Source organism: Alligator sinensis, unplaced genomic scaffold (assembly GCF_000455745.1).
Source record: "Alligator sinensis unplaced genomic scaffold, ASM45574v1 scaffold585_1, whole genome shotgun sequence".
NCBI lineage: Eukaryota > Metazoa > Chordata > Crocodylia > Alligatoridae > Alligator > Alligator sinensis.
The window spans coordinates 348,289-363,514 of record NW_005842530.1 but is presented as its reverse complement, the minus strand read 5'-3'; the positions used below and the strand labels follow the sequence as shown (position 1 = coordinate 363,514).

Sequence of the window (15,226 nt, the reverse complement as noted above, 5' to 3'; positions counted from 1 at the left end):
TTTTTCTATTGCAAAAAAACCCTCAATTTTAACAATTTTAACTTTAAGGAGATGCCAGCTTTCTGAACAAGCTAGTAAAAATATTCCCAATTCTTACAGTTTCATAGTTTCTAGGGTTGGAAGGGACCTGAACAGATCATCAAGTCCAACCCCCTGCCTTGGGCAGGAATGAGTGCTGGGATCATAATACCCCAGACAGATATCTATCCAACCCCCTCCTGAAGACCCCCAAGGTAAGGGAGAACACCACTTCCCTTGGGAGCCCATTCCAGAGGCTGGGAGCCCTAACAATAAAGTAATGCCTCCTGATATCAAGTCTGAACCTGCTCTTGAATACTTCTCTTGGGAAACTATTCACTAAAATTGCTTATGATCTTGGGGTTAGTTGATTGGCTCTGAATTCACTCAGTTCTATGCTCTTCTCCCTCAATACTGAGGCTGCAATCACAGATGTCAGGTGTCGGTGAGCAATTGAAAGAGGTCTTTTTTTAGCCTGGAACATGGAAGAAGATCAAGTCTTTTCTTCATGTACACAATCTAATGAATGAGAAGTAAATTACTAGAGAAGATTTGAGCTAAGAAATACTGCCATCCCACACTTGACACACTTTTAAGCTTTTAGTACTTTGCCTGACCAATTTTTCTTAAGTTCTCCCACAAAAAAATCCAAACACCATTGTCTTCAGTAAAAGGAAAGATTAAAAAGAAGTCTTTATTTGCATGTTCCATTTTCAGAATGAAGGGGCAAGGACTCAACAGCTTATATTCACTTCTGGCTGCCAGACAGCATTGGGTTTTAAAATTCCATAAGATTTAAAAGTAGTTAAAATTGTTGAGGGCTAAGAATTTTCTTTTCCATATTCTACTGCCCTAGTCAGTGCTCAAACTCCCTGGGATTTGGACAGGAAGATATCTAGTAAGAAATATGAGGAAGTTACACTTATCAAGGGGATAAGATTAAATTTTATTTTTAATATTTAGACACTGTACATACACAGTTCCCAAAACTGAAGATTCTAAAAGTTATTTGCATTTTCCTCTCCACTTAGTTGAAAATCCAAATCTTGCAGTTAGGCAGTTGTTCTAACTCAGCAGAAGGGAAAGTGGCTAGAGAGACCCACCCATTGGAACATTAAAAATGTATATCAGCTGTTCCATATTGGTCTAGAAACCCTCACAGATAAGAACAAAGATGAGATTCCTGGGGCTGGCAACTGAACTGTGCAGTACTTAAACTTTGTGCAAAGAAAAAAAAGTTTCTTTAAATTCTGCAGGAAAAGTAGCCCTAGTTCAGATGAAACTAAAATAAGTTGTGTTGCTTTGCCTCTTTCTCCCCTCAGTGGAATGCCACTTATTTAATTCCACACAGATCCCTAGTCCCTCTGAACATTTTAGGGACAAGTTTGTCTCCAAGCTAAAAACATATTTTGACTGGGTAGTATGCTGAACCCCCTCAGCTCCAACAGGCCATGTTTATTGTTCACCCAGACCTCAAGATGCTCTCTCCTACTTATACAACCAATACCCATTTACATTGATATTTTGGCCCTCCAAGTACTAGGCCACAGGAAAGGTCTTTCAAGATAGTTTTGCTGGACATAGGAGGCTATAGAAAGTAAGTAGCAGGGAATTTCTATCTTTTGCTCTGTATTCTAGACCTGTAAGGCTCTGAGATTGCAAAATCAAGATACCCACTTGTACCAGAAGCAACTAGTTCAAAAGGGACAACACTGCAGGCATTGCAGTTAAGTTGCACACAGAAGGAAACAAATGGGTCACTTCTCCAACTATGACAGCATAAATCTCCTGTGAGCAATGGGGTCAGCAAGAAATACTACAGGAGTGTTAGCAGGGTGTGTTTGTTCATGTGGACCTTCTGCTTTCATAGCAATGTTCAGTAACCTGAGGTTTTTAGTAACCTCCCCATGTAAAACTGAGCGAGTGACAATTCTTCCCTCCCACCAAGCGCTTGTTTCTCTCTCTGGAGGCAGTTTCGCACTCTTTTAGTCTGGCACATCCTAAAGATTGCTCCTTCCTGAAGGTCTGAGCAAGACGTGCTGCTCTCAGTTCCCTAAGAAAAAGGAGAGAGAGAAATCCCATCATGTCACAGCTACAAAGGCAAGCTAAGGTTAGTTATATATCGCTATCATAGGAAACAAATGACAAAAAAAAAACCCCAAAACAAAACCCTGGCAGAATTCTGATCTCTTTGCCCCCAGCATTAAATTATAGCACAACTTAAAGCTTCTACCCTCAAAGAAGTTAGGTTTTTGCCACCTGTTCTCATGTGCAGCACAGTTCCATACTACACTGGATTTCTCGGTCTGTCGTCATTAATACCAAGCATCTCCCATTTCATTTTCTTTTCTATTCAGATACTTGGAGGTTAGCAGGTTGGAATAATCCTGTGACATAATAAGCATGTTTCCCTATCCCTGCATTAATCTAGTCAGAACTCCAAGCACTAGATTCCATTTGTGGAAGCTACTTATACTGTAGTCGTCCCCATTTCCAGAATGTGCATGCCTTCTTGCCTGTAGTAAGGAGGGAGAACTTACCTGGGGGGGGGGGGGGGGGGGGGAAGGTAGTGGTATTGGTTTAAGAGGAATGACACACGAGTCAGAGCTGACCCAATTCTACAACTACAGCCTTAGCAGAATGCTGCTGGGATCAGTAGCAGCTGAAAGGCGACAAAAGAAATGGGATCTGCACTTGCAGTTAGTACTTTCCCCTGGGCTGGGCTACACTACCAGTTCAACATTGATTTCTCACCCTGTCACCAATTCATTACTGTAGACAACAACTTCCTCCCAAGTAGACAGGGTATAGGTCAGCAAATTGATTGACTTGGGCGAATAATCACTTTCAGCTTCATTACTGTGCTGAATTGCTGCTTCCTTAATGCTACTTGTAAATTACAGCCATATCCTACAAACCTCCTCCCTGTACCTGTGCACCCAGTAATCAGACTCATTAGATTTACAAATGGTTGGTCTTGGATATCACCACCTCAGACTTGAACAGAGGCAGTAACTGTTATGATACCAAGACAAGCGGTTCCTTGTACTGTTTAGGGGTGGCCCTCCCCCTTTAGGCCAAAGACCCATACCTTTCCAGCATGGCAGTTTTAAACTTCTCCACGTTTAGCTGCTTCTGGAGCTGCGCAGCTTTTCCAAGAGAGGGACGGAGAATTGGATGCTTAGTAAGAGCCGTGGCAGATGGCCTTGTAACTGGGTCAGGGTGAATCATGAGCTAGGACAGGAAGTGAAGGAGTTCAGGTTTACGGTTTTTCATTGCCAGCTGCTACTTGGCAGCATCTCCCTCCTTCATATTGCATCTGGAAGCACTCACCACAAGCAGTTCAAGAAAGCCACGCGAGAGCTTCTGAGGGATTAATGGAAGGTTGCCTTTCCGGATGTGGTGCCACATGGTATCATTGCAAGGTAGGGGTTCAGCCCCTGCTGCCAGAGCTATTGTTAAGGCAAGGGCAAAGATGTCCGCTTTTGGCAGATAGCAATATTGCTGTGGACAGAAAATAGCAGATCACCCATACAATCCAGGATTTAGCACAATTATATAATACTTCAGTAAGCTAAAATTAAGGGTAGTATTTCCTAAAATATACATGTATGGAGCTACCTTCACTATCCCACCCATTACTGCTTTTGAATAAAGCGTCGAGTGGGGGGAATGGCAATATGAGAAACTTCCATTTTACCATATTAATTAGTATTGACAAGTTGTACACAGATGCATCTTCCAAATCTTAAAAGAACTTCCAGGCTTTATCTGGGGAAGTGATATCAAGATGGCTAGAGGACTCCCTAGTGAATCTATGCCTCTAGCCCTCAATGTAGTAGTGACTACTGCTGGATAGCTTGGCCTATGTGTTCACTTGAATTAAGACTGATCAACCCATCATGCTCCAGTTGGATTCAGGAATGAAAGATGTGAATAGCCATAACGGGACAGGTCCAAAACTGCAAAGCCACTGAAAGATTGCTTATCTACCAACATTTTTAGTTAAAGGAGTTTTGATACAGGTGCAAGTTGACAGTGATCTCTTGGCTCAGAAAATTTGGAGAACCATGGTCACAAGACAAGTACCTGAACTAGTGGACAACTCCTCAGGCTGTTTCTCTTTTCCGTTTTGTAAAAAGATGGCGCCCTTTGGTTTGTCTGACAGATCAGACAGTTTGGCCACTAAAAATTAGAGCAGACCCTCCAGAGACATGAAGGTATGGGTGGTGGTATGCACTGTGTAGGGCAGTGGTTCTCAACTTTTTTTAGGCTCAAGGCACCCCTCAATAGGCTTCAGGCATGTCTTGGGAAAGACTAGCTCCTAGTTCTCATTCATTTTTTTTTAGTGCAGAAAAATAAATAGGAACAATTCTTCTGTTGCAAAGAACTCAGAGCAAAATATGTCAGAATGTTTATGAAATCTATTTGGAATCCCCATCCTGTGGCACCCCTGAAAGGATCTCAAGGCGCTCTAGGGTGCTGCAGCCCTGTGGTTGAAAACACCACTGGCATAGAGAATTTGTTAGGGTATTAGTGACTCGAGTACAAGGACACTTCAGATGCAATTCTAGTTCCATCTACAAGGAGCTTTAGATTACTTTTTCCAGTGTCATCCTACACAGTTATGAGTAGTTGCTTTACTGGAGACTACCTAGAGGCACCTATGAGTGTTGCAACATTTACAAAGCATCATATAGCTTCACGTTATTCTTTACAGCAAAAGAGCCAATAGTCCAATGCAACCAGCCCATTTCATATAGCTCCCATTCCCCCCATCCACTACCACTTTCACACGGCAGCTGTACCTCTTGCAAAATCTCACTGGCCAGAAACCGGCTGTCTCCTTCCTCCACTTGAGGATTAGTAATTGATGTTACATGGCCAAGGTCACCTAATAGAAAGACAAACATAACTAGAAAGCCAGCTGACAGCCCACAGATTAATTTTCCTTGGAAAAGTCTGTTCTTTGTAAGGAGCTGCAAGGTGCCAACAGGACAACTAGAAGACTGAAGAAGTATGTCCATCTCTTCACTGTACCCCAGATAGTTGGGTTTGGGATCTGATTTTAAAACCCAAGCAAAGAAAAAGTTTTCTGGATTCATCACAGCCCCCATTTAATAAACAAGAAGCACCAGTCTCTACTTCATGCATTCAGGACTATGCCACAGCCATCAGCTTTGCAGATCTAGACTAAGTAACATTCCTATAGCCATTAAGTATCCATTAATCATTGTATTAAGGGCCATGTTTAGAATTAGCCTACTTTCAGTTTCAGCAGTCCACAAGTCAGATTAAACCCACCAATTTTATATACCACATTAGAAGAGAAACCATCATCTTCACCATCACTGTCTTCCTGATTGGCAGTTGATGATTCAGTCAGCTTGTGACAGATGAAAATGTTACCTGCAAGATAAAGGTTTACAGATTCTAGAGCACAGCGTATGAACTTGACTAGTCTTATTGACATGCTCTGGAAGGCATCTAACATTCTACTCTGTCCACTATTAACACTAGCAGCATGTCAAAAATGAAGTTGCTCAGCCACATATAGTGGAAGTGATCTGCTGCCACAGGTTAGCCTGCTTTTGGACTAAACTATGCACCCAAAGATTTTTTGGGGTTCATTGTTGTTTTTTTTGTTGTTGTTTTTTAAAGTGTGTCAACCACAGCAGTGTCTTAACTAAGAAATCCCAAAACAATGAAAGCTTCCTGCATGCTTCCTGCTTCATCTTCCTGCATACTTCTAACCTTTGAGCAGGTTAGTCATTCCAGAAAAGAGGAGTTCTCAGTTAGCTACTGCATCAGTGCTGGGGAGTCCTGAGTACCCCTCACCCTTCTTTGATGTGCTAGGTGCATCTGTTTCTCCTACTAGATCCTCTAATCCCAGAAGCCATTCAGTCCAAATCACAATAGGTGCAGAGAAGTGACAAGTTCTGCCCAATCTAGCCCCTGAAAGGTCTCTACAGCCATCACCAAAACAAGCACATGGTTGCAGAGTGCTTTAAAAGGGCCCAATCCCACAACAATCTGAACCTTCATTGCATGAGGGTTCAAATGAAGACGCTCCAAAGTGGAGCACCTTCATCAACATCTGTCTGTGGTGCCAGAAGCAGGGCTGGGGCAATGCAGCTCAGTCTTACTCAAAGCACTCAGAATGGAGGGAGGGAGGGGGGGGCGTAGGGAATTGGGTCTGGGCTTTTTCAGCTGGGGCAGGTGGATTGGAGCCTCCTGAAACTGCTGTGGTGCCAGGCCCAGGACCAAGGCGGGGGAAATCAAACAATTGCCAGCTCCAGCCCCTGGACTACATTGGAGCCAATTCCAAACTCTGGTTAGTGTCAGAGCTGGGCCCAGGAAGTAGCAATCTGTGCTGGTATTTCTGTGAAGCAGTCAGACAGTAAACTTGTTACTTGGTACAATCTGGAGATGCTCCTCCCCACAAAAACTCCTAACTTTGTCATGATACCAAAGCAATTAGCGCAATACCAAACATGTGCTTTACTGCTGGAATGCAAGGATGCTCACAATAAGTGAAGTTAACACATCCCAAGTATAACAAAGCTTTGGCAATTCAGAAATTCTATATCATCCCATATAATCCAAAACCCACCAACTCAACTTCATTCTCTCTCAGGAGCTCTTATTTTGTTCTATTTTTTTTCCTTTGCTCAGAAAGAGATTTGGCAGGGATTTTCAATGATATTTATTGGTGAGGGTAACTTCACACACCTGTACAACGATGCAGCTTTCATGCCAGGGACTCTGTCCTTGGCAGAGAATACAACCATTGTCAAACATTTTTGCCCAGGTGAGCATTGTAGAATCACCTCTCCAAGCCGTCTAGTGACCAGATCAGACTTTTGAAGCCTTCATATTAGGAGCTGACTGGCAAAACCTCATCAAGTTATAATCCGCACTGTTGAAACATGTTTCACAAATGCTCACTTCAGTGGATACAAGCAGCACTGGTCAGCCTTTGCTGGCCAGAGCCCATTAGTTTTGCTACTGAGTAGCAAATTGTTCCTGTATCTCCTTGCTCTTTAAGAACAGCACATTGAAACTCAGTTCCAAGTTATAACTGTACAGTTTTAGGGATAATGGAACTTGGGTTTTGTGCACTTGGTATTTAAAAGATTTAAATTGCATATACTTGAGACTAGAATATCCTGCACAGAAATTTAAATTGCGATAATTAAAGTAGTCTATCTGTGAACATAGCTGGCCTGTCTAAAGGCTAGGAAGACTATCACCTTACACCCCACCTCAGCTGCACTACACAGAACATTGGATATAGGCATGAGAAGTCTGAGGAGAGGGCAAGAGCTGTACTTACTAGGTTTGATGTCCAAGTGTACCAGGCCAGAGCTATGTATGTACTTTAGCCCCATGGAGACTTGCAACAGGATTTCTTTTAGCTCCACTTCTTGGAAATATTGTCTAGTTTTTGCTTTTTCCAGCAGCACATCTTGAAGACTTCCACCTAATGGAAATATTCAAGCTTTGATCCAAGTGCTTTTTCCAGCGAAGCAAAATATTTGATCCATGTTATCTGGAGTTCGTTATGCCCAATGCCAAGCGACTTTGAAGATGGAGACTAACCAGCCTTGGCCAAATTAGCCACTTTAGCAGTGTAGAAAGAGTCTGGTTTCCAAAACTGATCTGACATTTTCCATTGCCCAAGGGGATGGGGCAAGGGAAAATGGTTTCTCCATCTCTTCTATCCTACTCCCTATTTGCAAAGATATTAAAAAGGTAGGCTAGAGTCCTAGATGTGTGCAAGAATGTAAACAAGGCAGTCTTCACTGCTCACTCGCAACATGATTTAGGATCCTGCCACTCTCTCACTGCTATAAGATCTGCCTATGAGAACAGTAGATCATGCAGCAAGGAAAATGAAGCTACATCCAGCAATAGAAGGAATGATGAAATACTATGTCATGAACATAGCTGCAGAACTATTTTATTGATCTGCACTAGCGTATGTAAAATATTTTAAATGAAGATCACTGCCAGGAAGGGTTCAGCCTGTGTGTTAGTATTCTACTGCTGCATTTTTAGCTCCCTCCCCTCCCACAGTGTAGAGGTCTTATTAGTGAGTTGTCACTCACTGATCACTACAGGCCCAGGCATTAAGCTTAACCAAGCTGTAGGGTTGCAGTAGTGCTTTTCAAGTGGCTAGGTATAGGCTCTCCCATGCTCTGCCAACTACTCCTTAAACTCCTAACAGGACTGTTTACTAGTCTTACCTTCCCTTGTAGTTTTGTCTGTAATGCACTGAACCATTCACAGGGGGAGGGGGCAGGGGGGAAAGGAATGTGTTTGCTGGCAGTGCATGTCCCACTAATGCAGCAGATTAGCAGTTTTTAAAAAAGCCAAACGCTACTGCTATTCAGAATATCCAACTTTAACATAAACCTCAAAAGAGCAGTTGCCTCCGGACTGCATTCCCAGACCAGCTACAGCTCAAAACAAGGGGTATTTTTAAGAATCCTAAAGTTAGTAAGCATTTAAAAACACTTGAGAAGGCAAACCTGTTTTAATGTACCATGATCACATATGCTAGTTTTTACCATTCCCACCAAAAGCAACAATATGGAACATAGCTTTTTAGATTCACCTGTAGCATTAAGGCTTAATGCTACACATGGTCTATAGAATTATATATCAACCAAAACCTGACTCAAGTGTTCTTCTCTTGTAAAAAAGAAAAAGTTGTTTAACCCCTTTAAACATAAAAAGGGTGACTTAAGTCATTCTGGCATCTGCCTCAGTACAAGTTAAGTTCTTACCATTGCAGTGTTCATTTTGGATGATCATGTGATCGTCTTCTGCCCAAGCAGAGTAGTAACATACCACATGGGGGTGGTGTCCAAGCACAGCATGGGCATAGACTTCCCGCAATGCCATTTGCCTAGAGGAACATAGAAACAGTGGGTCTCTAGTGCTTTAGACATGACTCTTCAGGGCCTCACCAATGATCATGCAAAACTTGGTCTCTCCCCCACAAGGCAGAAGGTGCTTTTAGCTCCCAAACTAGAATGGTTGGGAAGTACCCTTGAAAGGCCTTTTTTCAGCTTATAAAGTGGCATCAACTCTGAAGCCAGTCCTTTGGAAAAGAGCACCAAAAGAAAAAACATTCTTGAGACTTGATTAGAGATTATACTTGCATGATAGCCTGAAGTCAGGCAAAAAGCAAGGTTGAGATGCACCTTACACGCTGAATCAGAAATGCATAAGCTTTCATGAGCTCCTGCTCACTTCATCCGATGAAGCACCTGCCTTCTGCTAGTAATTGAATGGTTCTGTTTAGGGAGGCTCTACACAACAGTGCAAAGTGTTCGGCAGATGAGGATGTCTAATACTTGTTACTTTGACTTATTCCAGAGGGTGCAGAAAGGATCAAGTCTTCTACCAGCCACTACTCACCACCCATAAGTTGGGTGAAGTGGAAGTTTTCTGTCACTGAATGGGAATGTGAGGGAGAGGGGGAGGTAGTTATCTATAGTAGAGGTCTCTCCACTACCCCTACTGGCTAATGAAAAAAACAAAACAAAACACTGAAGAACTGCCAAGAACTCCTTTTAGACAAAACTTACACAGCCAGAGACTGCCAAGCTTTTGAATGTGTCAAAATTTCACGTCTCAGGCATTAGGAGTAGGGGGTAGTATTCTTGCCAAATGACTGCATAGGACTAGCGAGCCAGCATGCAATGTGATGAGAGAAGTCAATTCACATGGCCTCTTTCCTCTTCTAGAAGCTTTGCAATTGTGAACTTAGATTCCATATCTTTCTACCTCCCAAAGGTTAGAAATAGATTCAGCTTCCGCAACTTAGACATGTTCATTCTCTCAAACATTCAGAAGCAAGACTTGCATTCAATTGGAATACCCTGAAGAACATAGGATCTCCTTTTCCCATCATTATAGTATACTCACTCATCTGAGGATCCTGCCAGAGGCTTCTTTGAGCGCTTGATAGCATAGACACAACCATCAAGCCGTTTGATGCACTTGTAGACAGAGCCAAATTCTCCTACCCCAATTTTTTCCAACTCCAGAAATTCCTTCTTGTAACGGGAAACCATGTTGCTTGCTTTCAAGGGTAATCTCTAGAAAAGAAAACAAAAAAACAAAAACCAAATCTACAAGAGAAAGGAGGAATCAGACAGACTTTGAACTAACCTCAGTGTATCATGAGTTCAGGCAGCGTCAATTCAGAAACCTCTTCATTTCTGTGTATTCTCAGCCAAACGTGTTGATCATTACCCATTTTGTTGTAATGCCCTCCTTCCACCTTCTTTATAAATTGTCATCTCTCCTCCGATTACAGCCTTATATAGACCAAGGACAAAGGAACAAGGATTTTCTTTTTGCCTGGACTCTGGTAACGAGCTATATAGCACTGACAAGAAGTTGGGAATAGTATTCTAGCTGGCTGTGTGCCTTTGGGTCCTGTATCATACACTTACACAACACCAGTTATATATTTTTATCTGGGCAGTTGTCAGTTTCTAAGGCTGCAGCTGAGGGACACTATTTTCTGAAGAAGCAACAGAAGGGGTTGAAGTTATTCAACTTCATCAATTATTTGTAACAATGAGGAATCCCTGAATATCTGATAGGATTAAGAACCATTAGCTTTTGTCCTTCCAAAACTGGACACACACACACCCCTCCACCCCTGCAGGGTGGGTCAAGACATACCAGTCTAGACTGGGCAAAGTTAGGAGTATGTGCAGGAGGGTCTATCTACCTGCACTATTGTAACAGGTTTGATTGTATTGATTACAGGAGTATTTCTTGTCCAGCTCTGATTTGACAGACAGCGTTAATTCACAGTTTAGATTTAGGAAATAATCCTAGTCTCTTGCATAGTAAGTATGCCCTTAAACTGCATAAGAAGCCTTTCATCAGGTTTACTGTACTCCAGGAACAGTTCACACTTCAGTCTACACAGCCCTTCAGTATTCTTCGGAGCATTTGCTGTTTGTCTTTGGAAGGCTAAAACATTCACAGTACTGCTTGTCCACATTTCTAGAGCTCGAGGTTTGTTTTAAATCACGATAGTCCATGGAGTGCAAAAAGCAAGGGAGTTTTTTTTCCAGCGATATCTTTTATTGGACCAACATATAGTTAGGAGAGATGCTACAAGTGCCCTTCTTCAGGCTAGCAATACACAAAATGAGAGAAAACAGGAAGTGCCCACCAGTCACAAGAGGACGATTTAAGGATGTAAGGTGAAAAGCAGCAGCAAAACAGTCAAGTAGTGGGAAAAGAAGATGAACACGAGGCAAAGAGCATGGAAAGCAAGTATTCCTCCCCCCTCCTTTCCCCTTCCAGATGGAACCAAATGTGAGAGTAAAACAAGCAATTCCTCTGGTTACCACAAAGAATATTATAAGAATTTAAGTGGAAGAAGAGGTAGTCCACAAGACAATTAAGATGTAGCAGACTATTAAGCCTAAAGGCCCATCACTACAAGGACGCTATAGATTGCAAGCCTGTATCTATAATGAGCCCACAAAGCCCTACTTGCCCATGGTTAGGACTTTTTACATGTCTGTTTAATAAAAATATGTACATATACACACGCAGAATATATATTTACTCCTGGCATGGAGAACTGCTTGACTTGATAATGACACCAACTTGATACCAGACTGATAAATTATCCAGCTTTCCAAAATGAAGCCTTGAATAATGCATAGAAATCCTTGATGCCACCATGTAGGAGCAGGACATACAGTGTCATTACATCCCTTTATTTGTCATGCTTTGAAGATAAAAGATGACAGGATTGTGTCAGTGTGTTTGCAGTACTAGCCTTCACAGGTAGAGAGCACCACTTCTCCATTCCTCATGGCAATTAAGGAAACAGGTTTTCATGGGACTATACTTGTGACTGTTCACCCACAGGCTGTAGTGGATAATAACGTTAATCCTAAACTGCACTAAAAGGAGGAGCTAACATTTTTGCCCAGTCTGAATGGAGGTATTTCCCCTTAAGCACTCCATTAAACATTCTGGCTTTAAAAGCAAGACAAGGGACAAAAGCCTAAGCAATTAAGTGACAATCAAAAACATCTGTTGTAAAAAAAAATAAAATAAAATAAATAAATAAATAAATAAAAAATAATCAAGAGAAAGAGTATAGTCTTATCTACAATTAGTTCAAACTGTAGAACTATTCTAGTAAATCTCCTTCCCTGACTCAGAGAAGACCCATCTTTCACTGAAAGAAAGAATGGTCATAAAGCTAGAACCAGGTCCCAGAACCAAAAAAGTTATACTGACACCATCCTCTCATCAATATTAGCAAGTCCACATTAAGGATCTTGCAGTCTTGTAGCCATATTGCTTGGGGAGTGTTCCTCCCCTAACCCCAAGCCACCATAGTTATTTTAGTTAAATGTATGTATAGAACAAGCCCAAGGTTATTAAAGATGAAGTGAAACAAATCTCAAAAACAGATTCTGAGCTGGTGGAAGCTGAAGTTCTAAACACCCTGCTCACTATGTCAGTTAGTATACTTGGCCTCTAAATTCATGTGTAGTAATAATAATAGGAAAAGAAAGTGTCACTTAGTAAGAAGGGGTTCAGGTTCTTCTCTTGTCTACCAGAGACTCAGTGTTCACCGAGTCACTTAAGCTGCCACTACAGGTGAACAAGTTGAGATAATTCAAGGCATCCATGTGCAAGACCAGACTCAGTGAAGTATTATTCAAAGCATCTTCAACCTATTAGGAACATCCTTTGTACTTACTTGCCAAGGCCTAGGATAAAAATCCTCCCCCTCCCAGAGAAGAGGCTAAGCTTAAATTTTAGTAGTATGAAGCATTTGCTCTCCTGTTTCAAATGGTACCAGTAACATTTAGAAAAAATGCTGCAGCAGAAAACGATCTGTATTTGCTTTCATATAGAGCACCTACACACATGCCAGGTGCCTACTCCAATGCCCGCTAATTAGCAGCCTCATGTATTCAGTGTCCCCATGCTTCAAAATGGTACTCAGGACACCGAATAGTTACAAAGCTTTAGTTAAAGCACCCAGGATGCTGAATACATGAGACACTGCAGGTGCTTTAATTGGAGCAGCTCCTGAGAGCTGCTCTAATCAACTCCCCCCGCCTCCCAAGCATGTGTAAAAATGCCCAGAAATGTGTTAATATCACAGTGAAAGAAAATCTAAGTTCACATACTAATTGTTAGTGATTTGGAACCTTATGGTTCCATTCACATTGGTCAGCATATTGACCAGTAATCCAAAGCAGCATAACTATAATTTATTTTTTCCAGGGACATGGGATAGGAAAACTAACTTTAAATACTGCTTTTGGTACTTTGAGTGAGCGATGTGAGCCAAGGCCATTGCATTATCTTCTTTGGTATGAAATGCTAACCAACAGATATTCTAGATACATGATAATTCCAGATTTGTCCAAATATAAAATTTATTTTAGGCTTAGGAGTAACTTTTCCACAGTATAAATGCTTTCTACCTACCTTAATGAGTTAAATTACACCTGGATTCTCCACTGTTCCATATGCGTGTATAGTGTTCTGATACCATCATTTAAGTAATACAAAACCATAATACAGAGACGTCAAGCACACTGAGCCCCCAGGCCAGATCTGGATTGTGGGACTCCTCATGGGCCAGGTCTGGACTCACCTCCAGCACTAGGGCAAGTAGCAGAAAGCTATGCCCCACTGCCACCAAAATGCATGCAAGAGGGCTCTTCATCCCAGAATTCAGCAGTAGACCCTACCCTGTGGTCCTTCCAGGAGCCCCAGTGGCTGGATGAAACTGCTCCACAGGCTGAATCCAGTCCATGGGCTGTATGTTTGACATTCCTAGCACAGTGGGTTTCTACAAGTATTAACACTTTAAAAGGTAATTTTTGTTTGTATAGCTGCTGGTACAAGAGACACTTACCTTGGCAGACAGCCCTTGCTCTACCTTGGCACCTCTTAAGCTGGTATCTCCCCTAAAAATGATAAAAGTTTAGCCACAAGTGAGTGTGAATGCACTTCCCAACAGTCGCAAGCTTAGATTTCACATCTTCAAACTAGAATCATTTTGTAAAAGCACAGGAGATGCTTTGTAAGCCAAAAAACCTCCTGCTCAGGAAACAGTATGAAATCTGGGGCTAAGAAATCTTTGTTTATGATCTGATAAACTCAACCTTTCAGCTTCTGTATTCTATCCATCATAGAAAGAGCATCTGCCACCATAGCAGCTCTAACAGGGGCAGAAAGGATGAAGTACCAGCACAGAAGTACAGACATGCAATTTGCTGCTGTATATGAGACTAGGAGTGGGGGGGTGGGGGAAGGAAGAGATTACCGCACACTGTCTACTGAAAGTAGACCCAGATGAATTTTGGGACTTGAAGTGGGCAGAATTTCACTGCAATCAAGTTGTACTGTGTATTCGTTTGCACCTGAATCAGCTGTTCTGGAAAAGATGTTCTGTAGGGACAGGCAGGATTCAGCTCACAGCCCTTAAATAGGGTACTGCCAGCTGTGTTGTACTGTACCTATATTTCATCTTTGTTGGTTGTAAAGTGAAAAGGCAAGGTGGTTATTTCCACCCCAAATTGAGTTTTGTTCTCATTGTGCCAGTCTTAATATTGTAGTTATAGGTTCCATCATTCATTACATTCATGCTCCCTGCTAAGAAGTCATTATGTTCCCTCCCTCACCCCCTCCAATTTACCACTACTTGCCCATGGAGTTTGTTCTGCATTTGTGAATCCCTTGCATTGAATTGGGTTATTTCATAAGAGAAAAAACAAATCTACCATCTCTTCTGCCATCAGTGCTTAGATCTGCAGATCCACTCCCTTCCACCCCCTTAGTTGAACAGCTTGATGTGGCAAGAGCACGCTTACAGCTCTCCTCTGGCCTTCCTCTTGCCATTAGGAAGCAAGAGCATCTGTCGATAGGACTCTGGTGTAAAGGGATTAATGTTGACTAGTGAAGTCTGGGCAGTCTCATCTGGATCCACACCAGGAGTAAATCTCAAGTGCCGGGGTCCTTTGGAAGGGAACTTTCCTCCAGGTGAAGGAAAAGCAGTCTTTGTTAATAGACTCTAAAGGTGAAAACAGACACACAGGTAAATTAGCAAATGTTTGAGCATAGCACCTTTGCTTTGGTAGGGACAGACAATAATAGAATTATTTTCTTCAGTGCCCAATTCAAC

General features: G+C 42.0%; 1 protein-coding gene across 8 annotated transcripts in view; it reads right to left on the bottom strand.

Annotated features, from left to right (window-relative positions):
• Nucleotides 1-719: 719 nt before the first annotated feature.
• WEE2 (WEE1 homolog 2) overlaps nt 720-15,226 on the bottom strand; it is a 20,700-nt gene continuing 6,193 nt past the window's right edge. For 6 of the 8 annotated variants that reach the window (XM_006031805.3, XM_006031806.3, XM_006031801.3 and 3 more), the window contains exons 3-12: nt 14,916-15,115; nt 13,958-14,009; nt 9,958-10,130; nt 8,811-8,932; nt 7,355-7,501; nt 5,323-5,427; nt 4,827-4,912; nt 3,352-3,522; nt 3,110-3,252; nt 721-2,071 (exon numbers count right to left, since the gene is read on the bottom strand). In XM_006031805.3, coding sequence (XP_006031867.1) covers nt 1,912-2,071; nt 3,110-3,252; nt 3,352-3,522; nt 4,827-4,912; nt 5,323-5,427; nt 7,355-7,501; nt 8,811-8,932; nt 9,958-10,130; nt 13,958-14,009; nt 14,916-15,115 — 1,359 coding nt within the window. In that variant the 3' untranslated portion in view covers nt 721-1,911. Of the gene's footprint in view, nt 2,072-3,109; nt 3,253-3,351; nt 3,523-4,826; nt 4,913-5,322; nt 5,428-7,354; nt 7,502-8,810; nt 8,933-9,957; nt 10,131-13,957; nt 14,010-14,915; nt 15,116-15,226 lie in introns of all 8 variants that reach the window. The other 2 variants (XM_006031808.3, XM_006031807.3) reach the window with 2 other exon arrangements.